This window comes from Macrobrachium rosenbergii, chromosome 28 (assembly GCF_040412425.1).
Source record: "Macrobrachium rosenbergii isolate ZJJX-2024 chromosome 28, ASM4041242v1, whole genome shotgun sequence".
Taxonomy (NCBI): domain Eukaryota; kingdom Metazoa; phylum Arthropoda; class Malacostraca; order Decapoda; family Palaemonidae; genus Macrobrachium; species Macrobrachium rosenbergii.
In genome coordinates, this window is record NC_089768.1 from 22,389,258 (window position 1) to 22,406,946 (window position 17,689).

At 38.4% G+C, this 17,689-nt stretch overlaps 2 protein-coding genes and 1 long non-coding RNA gene across 3 annotated transcripts in view; 2 read left to right on the forward strand and 1 right to left on the reverse strand.

Moving 5' to 3' along the window:
* LOC136853910 (uncharacterized) overlaps nucleotides 1-17,689 on the reverse strand; it is a 352,798-nt gene that overhangs the window by 304,675 nt on the left and 30,434 nt on the right. The gene's annotated exons all lie outside the window — the stretch shown is intronic.
* Nucleotides 4,236-8,519, forward strand: LOC136854121 (cyclic GMP-AMP synthase-like receptor 1). Its single transcript, XM_067130310.1, has 2 exons — nucleotides 4,236-5,733; nucleotides 6,667-8,519. The coding sequence occupies exon 1, from the start codon at nucleotides 4,659-4,661 to the stop codon at nucleotides 5,691-5,693; it is 1,035 nt and encodes a 344-aa protein (XP_066986411.1). The 5' UTR covers nucleotides 4,236-4,658; the 3' UTR covers nucleotides 5,694-5,733; nucleotides 6,667-8,519.
* Nucleotides 12,294-16,797, forward strand: LOC136854122 (cyclic GMP-AMP synthase-like receptor 1). The gene is made up of 2 exons (XM_067130311.1): nucleotides 12,294-13,833; nucleotides 14,808-16,797. Exon 1 carries the CDS (start codon nucleotides 12,765-12,767, stop codon nucleotides 13,797-13,799), a length of 1,035 nt encoding a protein of 344 aa, XP_066986412.1. The 5' UTR covers nucleotides 12,294-12,764; the 3' UTR covers nucleotides 13,800-13,833; nucleotides 14,808-16,797.

The window sequence follows — 17,689 nt, forward strand, 5'->3', positions numbered from 1 at the left end:
TAGTAGTAAGGCTGGTAGGAGTGACGTTGGTATTGTTTAGAACTAATGAGGCTTGCTATTCCTCTACTTTTTGGTCCTTAGGAACCATCCTGATAGAGGCAGTCTGCTGCTCCTCGGCCTCAATTCCTCGATAGAAAAAAGGTTCCGGATTTTACTTGACCATTTAGACCAACATGCTGTGACACACACTATGAATTTTTTGTATTATACTTTTGTTTTATAGTGAAATAAGTCGGGACCCACTTAATAATTCTACACAGAAACGCATTTAAGTTACACCATTAATTGAGCTAGGACCCTTGATTAACAAATGTATTTGTTACAAGAGTTATGCGTTACCCGATTGGGCCCGTCCAACTGTCCTGCACAATTATCTCTTGTACATATTCACAAGCACCAGAATGTATCGTCAGAGGGCGCAAGTTCCTTGATCCTATGATACATTCATTCATACTTGTAATCTTACTGCCAGCGGCTGGGAACAAATTCCTCTCACATGGCTTCTTGATCGTAAAGGTTACTACCAAATCCGTTGCCTTTGTCATCCATACTTCACACTGTACATGCAAGATGAGGTGTACACAGTACATACAATATGTATACCTCATGAATTTTTGGCTCCGCATTATACCTTGTAAAATTTTGCTCAACATTATAAGACGGATCCTCGAACATGGGTGGCCCTAGATATAATAAAAATAACAGCACAATAGTCACTGCTACACTTATACTTTTGATTCCTGAATCGTGAGTAAAGCGTTTTGCGCTAAAGATTCATACCATGATGAAGGCACTTCTTAAGGGCATTTCCAAACTCCTACACGGACTCGTGGGATTCCTGTTCTAGGGCATCTCCTGTCCAACACCTTCATGTTACCTATCTTGCGGCTTTTCTTCTCTAAACACTTCCAAATTATGTGCTGTCCCTCAACTCAACGCCCTGCCTTCCGTCCACATGACTTAGCCATTTCAATCTCTGATCCAGCCTTACGCCTGTGGAAACCTGGTTGCCATTCTTATATTCTTATGTATTAAACGCGCGCACGCACGCGTACTATTACATCTATGCATATCTTAGTGTTTGCATTTGCCAATGTAGGTTCAGCAATATATAAGGTCATTGTTATTCTCGTGTTTAATTTATCCTTTACCTTTTAATGTAATCAAAGTCCTTTTAATCTACAACCAATTGTCACCCACTGCATAAAAGTATAATCTATTATAAGAAAAAAGAAAATAAGATGAAAGACTTGAAACTACCAAATGACGTTTAGTGAGCCTGCATCACAAGAATTAATTTCCATCTGATTTGAATTCCTGAACGTCCAACAATTAACCTACATGTCTAGAAAGACCATTCCGTAATTAGGTCATATCTGAAAAGAAACCGAGGGAAGAATATGCAATCTCTCTCTCTCTCTCTCTCTCTCTCTCTCTCTCTCTCTCTCTCTCTCTCTCTCTCTCTCCATGATGAATTGCGTAAAGAGAGCTTTAAATTTTTTTTGGAAATGATAACAATAACTACTTTCGCTTGTAGTATTATCAACGACAGTCAACAAACTTGCGGAAAATTTTTAATGCAATTTATCGAGTTCATATGCCCATGAAACAAGTAGCATAATTGCAATGTTGTTGAGCTTTGTTTCTAGTTCAACTATAGGAGAATCAATTTGGGGTGGAACTTTTTTTATCTTTTACATCCTAAGAACATGTTTTCTCGTTGAGCAATATTTGATGTTTACTATGTTGTTATTAAACAAACCGATTCTTACTTGCATACACTGTAAATTAGTAGAGTTGTATTAAGTCATAGATTATACCAGAAGAATTAACGTGACAATCCAACCTTTGTATTACTTAGGTTTATGAAGTGAGAAAAGAAATGATTCTGGATAGTGAAGTGATGTGGTTTGAAAGACCAGCTGTAATGTAATGAATTGTCGAGTAAAATAAAATCACTAATTTAGCCTAGAAGGGAGATGATACAGAGTCTTCTCCACATCAGAACTATTTAGTGTAAGCAAGTGGAAATATTCATGCTAGATAAATACCTTATATTTAAAGAATTAATGACAACTTCCACACACTGAATATTATATCACGTGTATCAAAAGTGGAGACACAAACAAAGACTTCTTTATAGATGAGTAAGAAATCTGAAGAATCTGGAACAAATGAAGTGAAACATCCATGATTTAAGACCATGAAGAGTACTCATTTATAAGTTTCTGAAAAAATAAAAACAAAGACCTTAGTTACCTTCCCGGGAAAAACCTTAGGTACGTAAGTAGCCTACTTTGGTTCCAACTTCTTTTATGACCTTTTTGCCTGAATTGCTAATGGCCTGCACTCTTACTCGAAAGACCGGGGTTTGGTCCCGTGGTGAGTCAGAAAATTTATGTGTATATATATATATATATATATACACATGGATACATACACATACATACACTCTCTTTAAACGATATATAGCCAATCTTTATCAGATGTCCTTGAAAAAAAAACCTCATGCCTGTCCTCCTTGGCAAAGTGACAATCAACAAACGTTGCCTAAAATCAAGTGTTCAGGAAGAGCGCGCGACGACTTGTAACAGGTAAAAGGGAAGAGCAGTGGCATTTTCCTCTTCTCATGCGATACTTGACACCACAAAACACAGCCCACCAACAACTCTCTCTCTTTCTCACTCTCTTTCTCTTTCTCTCACTTATCTCTCTTTTCCTCCCTAATACCCCCTCTGCTCTCTCTCCCTCACTTCCTCTCCCTCTCACTCCCTCTCTCACTTTTTCACTTCTCCCTGATACCCCTTCTACTCTCTCTCTCTCTCTTTCTCCATCCCTCCTTGTCTTTTTCCCTCTTTCTTCTCCCTAACACCCCCTCTAGTCTCTCTCCCTCTCTCACTTCCTCTCCCTCTCTCACTTTCTCACTTCTCCCTCATACCCCTTCTACTCTCTCTCTCTCTCTCTCTCTCTCTCCATCCCTCCTGGTCTTTTTCCCTCTTTCTTCTCCCTAACACCCCCTCTAGTCTCTCTCTCTCTCACTTCCTCTCCCTCTCACTCTGTCTCTGTTACCCCCTTCCCAACCCCCAGCCCCTCTGGTGCCATTGATGTCGTACCCCCAACAGTTTTCTTTTCCAGATAATACGTCATAATTATGTATACCGAAATTACTGTAGGTATGATCAATTGGTAAAGTTACTGAGTCTACGGACATAACCAGCACCGTTTCAGGAAAGTCCTTCCTCCCCCACCCTCATCGGTGCCCATTGGTGCTAGTGAAGCCTTACCCCCTTGGTGTTCTTTTCGAGATAACAACTCATATGTTTACCAACTTTGGTTGAAATAAAACAGCTCAGTGCGATTCGGAATGTATGTGGAATATACACAAACACACACACACATACATACATTTATATATATATATATATACTGCATATATATATATATATATATATATATACATACATATATCCATTTATATATATATATATATATATATATATATATATATATATAAATATATATAAATATATGTATATATACATATAAATATATGTATATTATATATATATATATATATATATATATTTATATATATTTATATATGTATATATGTATATATATATATATATATATATATATATATATATATATATATATATAATGTTTGAAAGCTTGGAGGTGAAAGTAATAATTTTCTAATCGTTTGCAAATTTCTCTACCATTTGACTGGGCCATTAGGAAAAAAAATTATTTATCATAATGCATTCACATAAAAGTTAAATTAAGTATATCTTAGTTTAGCCAGACCACTGAGAATGATTAACAGCTCTCCTAGGGCTGGCCCGAAGGATTAGATTTATTTTACGTGGCTAAGAACCAATTGGTTACCTAGCAACGGGACCTACAGCTTATTGTGGAATCCGAACCACATTATACCGAGAAATGAATTCCTGTCACCAGAAATAAATTCCTCTAATCCTTCATTGGCCGGCCGGAGACTTGAACTCGGGCCTAGCAGAATGCTAGCCGACAACTCTACCGACCCGTCCAACGAGGAACAACATTCGCGTAAAGAAATATAATTCATGATGATTGTGATTAAACCAAGTTACGGTAGAAGAATCCCTGATAATCGAATATGTGCAAGGCCAGTGATAAGATATGAAAGATAATGTTTCCACTAATACGAATCTCGGAACGCAAGCAAGGGAATAGCGTAGAATGGGTGGGGGCTTCGGGGGAGGGTTTATCCCGGTGAAGTTGCACAACGTAAACCATTAGACTGTGTGTTCTTCTCTCGCGACAATTTTTATTTCAGAATCAGAGTTATACGGGAAAGTAACATTTCACAATGTCCACAGCTGTGTATTCTTCAATAGCAAACTGAGGCGGTAAGACCACATACCTCAACCCACAGGTGTGTTTTAAACAGCAAGATTGGCAACTCTAACGTATTGGCAATGACGTAACCTTATCAAGCTGAAATACACGTACAATTCGTGTTTATACGTATTCACAAAACTTTTGCTGGTGAAACGTAATGCAATTTTGTTGCAGACCCCATCACTTGCTTGGTAGCTCTCAAACTAAAACCAACGTGTTTTTGAGTGTGCTTAGTATAGTGATTCAGTGCCCTTTCCGTTTAAGGACGTTCCGAGATGAATATTAATAACACACACGCCAGGGGCATATTATGCAATATGAATAATACTGTAACGCCCCGAGTCAAGAGTAACAGGGAACTCGTTGATGAGTTTTTGGATAAATTTCGAGCAACGCTCACAGACGAGGTGACACCAACTTCGTATACTCTGCATATCATTCATGGTGGCAGTGCTTACGAGAATCTGGCGGTGGATTACAAGACAGATTTTGACATCACCGTGTCACTCGGGAGAGACTTCGTCTCGGAGAATTTCGATGTTAAACGTGACAAGAGTGGATTTTTCGTCCTCGAAGCCAAAAAACATATGATGCACTTGGATTGTAACAATTTGCTAGACTCGTCCAAAGTACGGAATGGGCTATTCAATGCCATGAGACGACACATAGATATGGTGACAATACCTGATACCACAATCATACACAAAGAGAGTTTATCTGCTGTAACCGTCGAGTTGCAAGAACACAGTGGCCTCAGACGAAGAGTTTCCATAGATTTGGTTCCCCAAATTCCCTTTCGTACCTGGGGTCAGTGTCCCGATTTGTTACCCTTGGGAGAAATGCCAGAGTGTCTTAGAAAATATATTGATAGAACAAATAAGAACAAATCGCCTTGCATGTTCTTTGCTGTCGGGATTCCGAAGGCTTCCAGGTACCCGAACTCTGACCAACTATTCAACATTTCCTTTTCCCTGCTAGAGAAGAATTTCGTCAATGAGGAGACCGACATCCGTGACATGGTTCGACTGGTGAAGTACATTGCCAAGAGGCGCGATTGGAAGGACAGGCACCATTTCAAGTCCTTCTACGCCAAGAGAGTAGCCGTGAAATATTACGATGAGCTCAAAGGGAAGGAACCGTGGGACGGGTGTCTGCGTTTGTTGAAAGGCTTGGAGGAGGAGGTGAGCGATGGCGTCATCGATGGATACTTCGTCGGAAATCAACCCCTCAGGGAATGGGACGACGAGGAGGCACGAGATTTCATCAGGGAAATTAGGATCGTCAGGAATATGAACATCAGGGATATCTAGAGAGAATCATGTCTACCTCAACTTCTTCCGCAGTTATCAGGTAGGTAATGGATAGCCAGCTAAAGAACTTGTTGCTGAACATTGTAAAAGTTTTATGCTCAAGAGTTTTAGCATTGAATCATCAGCCAAAACTTTGAGTAGGCAGTGCCAGCCTGCCTTTCTCTCTCTCTCTCTCTCTCTCTCTCTCTCTCTCTCTCTCTCTCTCTCTCTCTCTACACACACACGCACACACACACTTGGGAGAAACACCCGTTATGTATTTTTTAGAATATACAAGCCTCATACATACTTTAGTTTCTACATTGTGGATGAGCCAACTTGTAGAAAAAAAAAAATTCTTCCGCAATATCTGCCTGATAAGAGAATACTGCAGACTCACCATTAGTCACCAAACCCCCAAAGTAAATGAGCACTTGGGCAACTCTGTCCTCAAGCAACTCTGATGCATACTTGCACATACACTGACATATTTACCACAGCTTCATAGCCATATTTCTCACCATATCTTCTGCGAAGATGCTACACTATTTTTCATTGGAAAAGTCGGGTATATTTAATGGGCAGTGCACAGCGGATAGGGTCATTACAGGCTAGATCTGAAAATGCACAATAGAAAAATATTGAAATTTGGATAGTGCAATATGTACACAAAGAATTCGGAAAATATCATGTTTGATAACGGTACGGCACCTATAAAGTATTACATATTGGCAAAAATGGCATGTATATATAATTTGTTTTTTTTTTTTCTTGCAATACCAGAATGCTGTTTTTAGATTATTAATATGGTGAAGTTTCATGATTTCCAAACATATCTAGATATATTTAGTGCTGTTTTATATTTATTGTTGTTTAACTTCATGTAGCACTGCAATCTTTTTTTTATAATGATTTATTGACTGGTTAATTTCTTTTCCTCTTCAGTGGCCATAAATAACGATTTATTGATTGGTTAATTTCTTTTCCTTTTTAGAGGCCATAAATAACCCTAAATGGAAGAAGACGTCGAAGAACCATGAAAATGTTCACTGCAAAATTTTCCATCCCAAATTCTTCGATGAGGCTGCTACACGATCAGTCTACTGACATCCCCTCGGATGACTGCCCCGTGGTATTACTGGGTTATTTTGTAGTTAGTACTTTACAAGTTACAGGCCTGTAGTATTTAGAGCAAAGGAAAAAATCAAGTTTGTGTTGCTTTTCCAAAAATACAGGAATCAAGTTTGTGTTGCTTTTCCAAAAATACAGGCAGCACTTTAAAGTAACTCATAAAACTTTGTATAATCACATTTTATCAGAGGAAAGTGTTTTCTTTCACGGATTTTGCTTATTTGCATATTTGATATGCCATTTTATTTCATAACTTCTAGTTTGTTAACCGCTCATTCCTGGAATACTTCTTGAAACTGATTGTATTTGGTTTCTCTCTCAAAACCTCCTGTCTTACTTGATAATTTTTAATTAATCCCTTGTTTATGTGTGGCTGTGCTTGTCTTGGCAACAAGATTTCTTGGCTGCGCTTGCCTCAGCAACAAGAAATCTTAGCTGCACCTGTCTTAGCAACAAGAAGTCTTGACTGCATTTGCCTTAGCAACAAGAATTCTTAGCTGCGCCTGCCTTAGCAACTAGAATTCTTGGCTGCATTTGCCTTAGCAACAAGAATTCTTAGCTGCGCCTGCCTTAGCAACTTGAATTCTTGGCTGCATTTGCCTTAGCAACAAGAATTCTTGGCTATGGTTGGCTCATCAGCAAGAAATCTTGGCTGCACCTGCTTTGGTAGCAAGAATTCTTGGCTGCGTCTACCTTAGCAACAAAAATTCTGGAGGCCTAATGAACTACGAGTTTTGTAATCCAAGTTATTGTTGAGTTATTGCAAGAACTGTTACAATTATATTAATTATATTAATTTTTAGTATGTAGACCATAGGCTGAAATGAATTGGAAGATCCATGGTTATGAGGCTGGTAGGAGTGAAGTTGGTATTGTTTAGAAAGCTTCCAGATTTTACGTGACCATTGAGGTCAACATGCTCTGATACACACTATGAGGTTTTTGTATTATACTTTTGTTTTATACTGAAATAAGTCGTGACCCATTTAATAATTCACAAAGAACGCATTTAATCTACTACATTAATTGAGCGAGGATCCTTAATTAACAAAGGTGTTTAGCGGCCGGCAACCGAAGTTCCTCTCATATGGCTTCTTGATCGTAAAGGCTACCACCAAATCCGTTGCTTTTATCGTCCATACTTCACAATGTACGTGCAAGATGAGGTATACATACAAGATACGTACCTCATGAATTTTTGGCTCAGCATTATACCATGTGAACTTTTGCTGAACATTATAAGGCGGATCCTCGAACATGGGTGGCCCTAGACAAAAAAAAAAAAAAAAAAAAAAACAGCACAGTAGTCACAGCTACACATACTTTTGACTGTTGAATCGTGAGTGAAGCCTTTTGCGCGGAAGACTTTCATACCTTAACGAAGGCACTTCTTGGGGCCATTTCCAAACTCCTGCACGGACTCTTGTAATTCCTGTTCTAAGGGCATCTCCTGTCCAACACCTTCAAGTTACCTATCCTGCCCCTGTCTGCTTTTCCTCTCTAGACACTTCCAAATTATGTACTGTCCCTCAACTCAACGTCCTGCCTTCCGACCACTTGACTTAGCCATTTCAATCTCTGATCCAGCCTTTCGCCTGTGGAAACCTGGTTGCCATTCTTATGTATTAAACGCGCACGCACGCGTACTATTACATCTATGTACATCATAGTGTTTGCATTTTGCCAATGTAGTTTTAGCAATATATAAGGTTGTATTCTCGTGTTTAATTTATCCTTTACCTTTTAATTTAATCAAATTCCTTTTAATCTACAACCAATTTGTCACCCACTGCATGAAAGTATAATCTATTTTTTTAAAAAAATTAGATGAAAGACTTGAAACTATCAAATGACGTTTAGTGAGCCTGCTTCATAAGAATTAATTTCCATCCAATTTGAATTCCTGAACGTCCAACAATTAACCTACATGTCTAGAAAGACCATTCGGTTATTTGGTCATATCTGAAAAGAAACCGAGAGAAGAATATGCAATCTCTCTCTCTCCCCATGATGAATTGCGTAAAGATATCTTTAAATTGTTTTTGGAAATGATAACAATAACTACGACTGATGCTGTCTACTCAGCTGGCTTACTTTCTCTTGTAATATTATCAACGACAGTCAACAAATTGGGAAAATATTTACTGCAATTTATTGAGTTCAGATGCCCATTAAACAAGTTGCGTAATTACAGTGTTGTTAAGCTTTGTTTCTAGTTCAACTAGGGTGAATCAATTTGGGTTGGAACATTTTTATTTTTTACAACCTAAGAACATGTTTTCTCGTTGAGCAATATTTGATGTTTACTATGTTGTTATTAAACAAACCGATTCTTACTTGCATACACTGCAAATTAGTAGAGTTGTATTAAGTCATAGACTATATCAGAAGAATTAACGTGATAATGCAACCTTTGTATTACTTAGGTTTATGAAGTGAGAAAAGAAATGATTCTGGGTAGTAAGGTGATGTAGTATAAAGACGAGCTGTAATGTAGTGAATTGTTGAGTAAAATAAATGCACTAATTCAGCCTAGAAGGGAAGTGATACAGAGTCTTCTCCACATCAGAACTATTTAGTGTAAGCAAGTGGAAATATTCATGCTAGATAAATACCATCCATTTAAAGATTAAATGACAACTTCCACACACTGAATATTAGAGCACGTATCAAGAGTGGAGACAGAAATAAAGACTTCTTTAAAGATGGGTAAGAAATCTGAAGAATCTGGAACAAATGAAGTGAAACATCCATGATTTAAAGACCATGTAGAGTACTCACTTGTAAGTTTCTGAAAAAATAAAAACAAAGACCTTAGTTACCTTCCCCGGGAAAAACCTTAGGTACGTAAGTAGCCTACTTAGGTTCCAACTCCTTTTATGACCTTTTTGCCTGAATTGCTAATGGCCTGCACTCTTACTCGAAAGGCCGGAGTTTGGTCACGTGGTGAGTCAAAAAGTTATGTGTGTATATGTATGTATGTATATATATATATATATATATATATATATATATATATATATATATATATATATATATATATATATATATATATATATTATATATATTTATATGTATATATAATATATACTGAATATATACATAGATGTATATGTATACTTTAAACGATATAGCCAATCTTTTTCTGATGTCCTTGAAAAAAATCTCATGCCCGTCCTCCCTGGCAAAGTAACAGTCAACAAACGTTACCTAAAATCAAGTGTTTAGGAAGAGCACACGACCACTTGTAACAGGTAAAAGGGAAGAGCAGTAGCATTTTCCTCTTCCCACGCGATATTTGACACCACCAAACACAGCCCACCAACAACTCTCTCTCTCTCTCTCTCTCTCTCTCTCTCTCTCTCTCTCTCTCTCTCTCTCTCACCACCACACCATTACTAGCCCGCCCCCAACCCGCCCTACCCGCCACCATCCCTCTCCTTCCCCCAATCTGCTTCTGTCCATAACGATATTTACCGTCTCTGTTGGTTGGTTGTTTTGAGTCCGGAGGTCCATACCGAACCTCCCATTCCTTGTTGAATTTTATCAAGATGCCAAGGGCCAGGCTTGATCTTAACCAACCAACGCATTTCAATCTCTCTCTCTTCTTTACATTAACCAACTATAACTTTTCTTCATTAATACTGAAGTGAGCATCCATGTTTTACCTAATACGTTTGTCATGTCTTTCTCAACCTCTGGACCTATTTCTGTCTATCATTACTTTTTTTTTATCACTGATTTCCTCACCATTCGTATCCTTCCCGAGTTTATTCAACGTTTCTTAACGGCTGAGTTGAGATAAAAAGAGATAAGTGATTAGATTAACAGTAAACTTGCTTGTCGCTGGCAAAAAGAAAAGTAAATAAATAAATAAACGCTGGTAATTACCTGACTTGTTCAGGTATTGTACTCTACCTGTAAGTGGCATTTTCGTCGTAACTTGACCAGGTGGAATTTAACTATACCGTAACTAGGATCTTCTTCCTTGACGGATTAAATTATTTCGGTTACTTGTTGCTCCATATATATATATATATATATATATATATATATATATATATATATATATATATATATATATATATATATATATATATATATATATATATATATATATATATATATATATATATATATATATATATATATATATATATATATATATATATATATATATATATATATATATATATATATATATATATATATATATAGGGAGTCTCGATGGCTCGGTCGGTAAAGCAGCAACCTCAGACTTCATAGAGGTCTGTGGCGAGGGTTCAATCGCCGCAGCCGACCGGTCAGAGAAGGCGGACACTTTGCTATCCGTGTAGACACCCCGGAATTACGTATGTAATCAACGGATAGGTTTGCTGAAAGCAAATGGGTGTTACAGACAAATACACACAAACAAAGCCACTCCAACATCTTCTAAAAACATAACAGACACCTCACACGTCTTGAATTGTCGACCTAACTGCCCAGTTCTCCTCGCTGCTGAGAGAAAGGGGGCTGGGGATTTGGTACAATACATGTACACATTCATTACCGGGGTCTAAGCGATGTCAGGCAGGGCAGCCGATCGAGGCTACGGCCTACCCCACCGCCAAATCAAAGTCCTTCAAAAAGAAGGCATCGTGCTTACCCCATATAAAAATGGGAAAAAAGCACGTTAAAACGAAGAAGAAAAGATATATATATACTGTACATATATGAGTATATATATATTATGTGTGTGTGTGTGCGTATAATGGATACACGTTTTCAGTGGCCTGGACGCTCGCCTCACAAACAGCAGGTTCTTGATTTGATTCGTTTTTGTTAAATCTCAGTTTACCATTGTAGACCATCGCTGCTAATTACGTGTCTAGAAATCAGCCAACTGTGGTGGGTCACTAGTCGGAGAGAGAACCACCTTTTGGTAGCAAGCACGTTCTCACACTTCTTGATTATCATATATGCAGCATATATATGCATACGCACACAGACATATATACATATATATATATATATATATATATATATATATATATATATATATATATATATATATATATATATATATATATATATATATATATATATATATATATATATATATATATATATGTGTGTGTGTGTTGTGTGTGAAAACTTAATGATGAAAGCAATAATTTCCTAATCGTTTGCAAATTTCTGTACCATTTGATTGGGACGTTAAATAAAACTGATTTCCCATGATGCTTTCGCGTAGGGAAACGGAATTATTGATAATTAGCTCACGTCACGGCAGAGGATCCCTGGTACTCGAATACGTACAATGACAGTGATAAGATACGAAAGATAATGTTTCCAGCATACGAATCAAGGAATGCAAGCAAGCAAGGTATTAGATTAGAATAGGGTGGTTGTCCGGTGTCTGTGTGTGTGTGTGTGTGTATGTGTGTGTATGCGTGCGGGTTTTGCTCTGTGGGCGGGGGTGGGGGCGGGTGGGGGAGACTGATAGGTGTTGCTGGGAGGAGTTGAGCGCTGGCTATACGTACCGTTCCTCCCAAGCAAGTTGGTTGCACAACATAAGCAAACCATTCGTCTGTGTTCTTCTCTGGCAACATTTTACTCCGAAATCAGAGTTATACGGGAAAGTGACACTTCACAATGTCCACAGTTATGTGTATTCTTCAGTATCAAATTGCGCTGGCAAGACTGCATATCTCAACGCACAGGTGTGTTTAAAACAGCATGGTTTAATCGTGCCATTGGCAACTCCAACGCATTGGCAATGACGTAACCTTAACAAGCTGAAATGCACATACGCTTCGTGTTCATACGTGGTCACAAAACGTTTTGCAGGTGAAACGTAAAGTAATTTTGTTAGAGGGCCCCATCACTTGAGTGGTAGCTCTCAAACTAAAACCATCGTGTTGTTGAGTGTGCTTAGTGTAGTGAGTTAGTGTCATTTCCGTTCAAGGACGGTCCGAAATGAATATCAATAACACACACGCCAGGGGCATATTATGCAATATGAATAATACTGTAACGCCCCGAGTCAAGAGTAACCGGGAACTCGTTGATGAGTTTTTGGATGAATTTCGAGCAACGCTCACAGACAAGGTGACACCAACTTCATATACGCTGCATATCATTCATGGTGGCAGTGCTTACGAGAATCTGGCGGTGGATTACAAGACAGATTTTGACATCACCGTGTCACTCGGGAGAGACTTCGTCTCGGAGAATTTCGACGTTGACCGGGACGAGAGTGGATATTTCATCCTCGAAGCCAAAAGACATATGATGCACTTGGACTGTAACAATTTGCTAGACTCGGCAAATTTACGGAATGGGCTTTTTAATGCCATTAGACATCATGTTGATATGGTGACGATACCTGACACCACAATCACACACGAAGAGGGTTTGTCTGCTTTAACCGTCGAGTTGCAAGAACACACTGGCCCCAGACGAAGAGTTTCCATAGATTTGGTTCCCCAAATTCCCTTTCGAACCTGGGGTCAGTGTCCCGATTTGTTGCCCTTGGGAGAAATGCCAAAGTGCCTGAGACAATACATTGACAGAACAAATAAGAACAAGTCGCCTTGCATGTTCTTCTCTCTCGGAATTCCGAAGGCTTTCAGGTTCCCGAACTCTGACCAACTCTTCAACATTTCCTTTTCCCTGCTAGAGAAGAATTTCATCAATGAGGAGACAGACATCCGTGACATGGTTCGACTGGTGAAGTACATTGCCAAGAGGCGCGATTGGAAGGACAGGCATCATTTCAAGTCCTTCTACGCCAAGAGAGTAGCCGTGAAATATTACGATGAGCTCAAAGGGAAGGAACCGTGGGACGGGTGTCTGCGTTTGTTGAAAGGCTTGGAGGAGGAGGTGAGCGATGGCGTCATCGATGGATACTTCGTCGGAAATCAACCCCTCAGGGAATGGAACGACGAGGAGGCAGAAGATTTCATCAGGGAAATTAGGATCGTCAGGAAAATGAACATCAAGGATATCTAGAGAGAATCACATCTACCTCGCCGCAGTTATACAGGTAGGTAATGGATAGCCATCTAACGAACTTTTGCTGAACATTGTAAACGTTTTATGCTTAAGAGTTTTAGCATTGGATCATCAGCCAAAACTTTGAGTAGGCTGAGCCATCTCTCTCTCTCTCTCTCTCTCTCTCTCTCTCTCTCTCTCTCTCTCTCTCTCTCTCTCTCTGGGACCCCCCATCCCCCACACACACAATCACGGAAGAAACACCCATTATGTACTATTATACATATTATAGTATACATACCCCATACATATTTTAATTCCTGCATTGTGGGTGAGCCAACTTAAAAAAAAAAACACAGTATCTGCCTCATACCAGTATTATCGACTCGCCAGTAGTCTACCAAACCCCCTACGTACTACATGAGCCCGGTGCCAGTTCCCTGTCATCATGCATACACACTCACGCTTCTTAATTCTCCACAGGCAACTGTGATGCATACATTCACATACACTGACGTATTTACCATTGTTTCATAGCCACATTGCCACATTCCTCAACATATCTTCTCCAAAGATGCTACAGTATTTTTTATTTGAAAAATCAGACCAGAAAGACTGATTTTGAGGTATAATTAATAAGCGTTGCACGGCGGCTATAGTCGTACAGGCTAGATCTGAAATTGCACAGTGGAAGTGTACTGCATTATTAATAGTGCAATATGTGCACAAAGGATTCGAAAAATGCCATGTTCGGTAACGGAACGACACCTGTAAAGTATTACGGTAACACAACATACTTGGGCAAAAATGGTATTATCAGAATACTAATTTTAAATTACTGACCTGGTGAAGTTTTACGACTTTTTCCCAACATGTGTAGATATATTTAGTGCAGTTACATATTTATTGTTTATCTGCATGTACTGCAATATTTTTTCATTATGATTTATTGACTCGTTAATTTCTTTTCCTTTTCAGAGCCCATAAATAACGATTTATTGATTAGTTAATTTCTTTTCTTTTCAGAGGCCATAAATAAACCTAAATGGAAGAAGAGGACAGCCCTATGCCAATTCTGACGTCGGAGAACCATGAAAATGTCAACTACAAAATTTGCCATCCCAAATTCCTGGATGAGGCTGCTACCACAGTCAGGCTACTGACATCTGCTCGGATGACTGACCCTCAGTCCAAATATTTTACAAAAATAACAGGTCTATAGTATTTAGACTAACGGAAAAATTCAAGTGTAACGTGACTTTGCCAAAAATACAGGCGGCAGTTTGAAGTAAGTCGGATAAAACATTGTATAATCACATTTTCCCAAACGAATTTTGTATAATCACATTTTATAAGAGGAAAGTGTTTTCTTTCAAGGGATAAGTGATTTTGCTTAATTTTGTAATTCTTAGCAACAGGAATTCTTGTCTGCGCCTGCCTTAGCAACAGGAATTCTTGGTTGCACCTGCCTTAGCAACAAGAATTCTTGGCTGCACCTGCCTTAGCAACAAGAATTCTTGGCTGCACCTGCCTTAGCAACAAGAATTCATGGCTGCGCCTGCCTTAGCAACAAGAATTCTTAGCTGTGCCTGCCTTAGCAACAAGAATTCTTGGCTGCACCTGCCTTAGCAACAAGAATTCTTGGCTGCGCCTGCCTTAGCAACAAGAATTCTTGGCTGCACCTGCCTTAGCAACAAGAATTCATGGCTGCACCTGCCTTAACAACAAGAATTCTTGGCTGCGCCTGCCTTAGCAATAAGAATTCTTGGCTGCTCCTGCCTTAGCAACAAGAATTTTGGAGACCTAATGAACTAGAGTTTTATAATTCAAGTTATTGTTGACTGTTGGGAAGAAATGTTACAATTCTATTAATTTTTAATCTGTGGAGCATAGGCTGAAATCCACTGGCAGATCCATAATAATAAGGGTGGTGGGGGTGAAGTTTTTTTATTGGTTTGAACTATTGAGGTTTACTGTTCCACTTTTATGTACTCCTTTCTCGTCCCTAGGACCCATCCTGATAGAGGCCATTTGCTCCTCCTAAGTCTCTGTTCTTCGATAGAAAAATTCTTCCAGCTTTTTACTTGACCATTCAGGTCAAACATTCTCAGATAAATTTATTATCTTTTATATATATATGTTTTTTTATTGTTTGTACTGAAATGAGTTGTGACCCATTTAATAATTTGCACATTATAGAATGCATTTGAGTTACTACTTTAATTGAACGAGGATCCTGAATTAACAAAGGTGATTGTTACTAAGAGTTACGGAGGATTTTTCTTGTGGCGTTACTTGAATGGAGCCGACTAACTCTCCTGCACAACTGTCTTTTGTACAATCAGAGACCGTAAGTTGCTTGACCAGATAATACTGTACATTCATACATGCTTGCAATCATGCCCCCGCCGGCCAACAACAAAAGTTCCTGTCGGGCGCCGTCTTGATCGTAAAGGTACCACCAAATCTGTTGCCTTTATCGTCTATACTTCACATTATACATGCAAGATGAGGTATACATGCCAGATGCATACCTCATGAGTTTTTGATTCAACATTAAGACGAATCCTCGAACATGGGTGGCCCCATATCAAAATATCAGCACAATGTGCACTGCTACGCTAGCACTTTTGATTACAGAATCACGATTGAACCAGTTTCGTTGAAGACTTTGAAAGCCAATTTTTAGAGGTAAAACCCTACATGAACTCTTGGGATTCCTGATCTCGAGTCCTTTCCTGTCTAACAGCTCCATTATGTTACATACCCTGCCACTGTCTAGTTTTCCTCTCTAAACACTTCCAAATTATATACTGTCCCTCAATTCATCGTCCTCATTTCTGTACAGCTGACTTAGCCATTTCAAAATCTGATCCAGCCCATCGCCTATGTAAACCTGGTTGCCATTCTTATGTATTACACACACACACACACACACGCGCGCACACACTATGTGCACATGAATAATGTGTATATCATGCAAGTGTAATTTTAGCAATATATGAGTTTGTGATTACTGTGGTGTTTAATTTGTTCCTTACCTTTATAATTTGATAAATTTAATTTTAATCTATAGCCTATTTGTCACTCACAGCAAAGATTTTAATCATCCGAGTGATGTTAGTGAAAAAATTATCTAGTATAAGGGATTAAAAAAAAAGCAAAGGTGAAAGAATTAAAACTACGAAATGACACTTTGTGGGCCTGCTTCATAAGAATAAATTTCCATCTAATTTGAATATCCGAGCGTCCAAATATTAACCAACATGTCTAGAAAGACCATTCTGTAATTGGGTCATATCTAAAACAAAACTCCGAGAGAATATGCAGTCTCTTTCTCCAGGATGAAAAGTTTCGTAGAGAGAACTTATAAAATACTTGTGGAAAAATAACAACGACGACTGATGTTGTGTCTTAACTGGCTGACTTTCTCTTGTAATAGCTCCAGTGAAAGTCAACAGACTGGGGAAAATATTAATTGCAATTAAGCAAGTTTCAATGCCCATTAAACAAGATTTATAATTTCAGTGCCGTTAAGCTTAGTTTTCTAGGAGTCAATTTGAAGCAGAACTTTTTCAATCTTTTACGACCTGAGAATATGTTTTCTTCTTTATCAATGTTTGATGTTTATTAGTGGACAAACTGCTGCTGATTTGCATTAAACTGTGAAGTTGTAGAATTGTATAACCAAGTCACAGATTATACCAGAAGTATTGTCTAATATGAATATACAATACAGCCTTTGTCATTATGATTATGAAGTGAGAAGAGAAATGAGTCTGGATAGTACGCTGAACATAGTTTAAAGACGAGCCATAATGAAGTGAATTGCTGAGTAAAACAGTCACTAATTTAGGCGAGAAAGGAAATGATAAAGAGTCTTCTCCACATCAGAGCTATTTAATGTA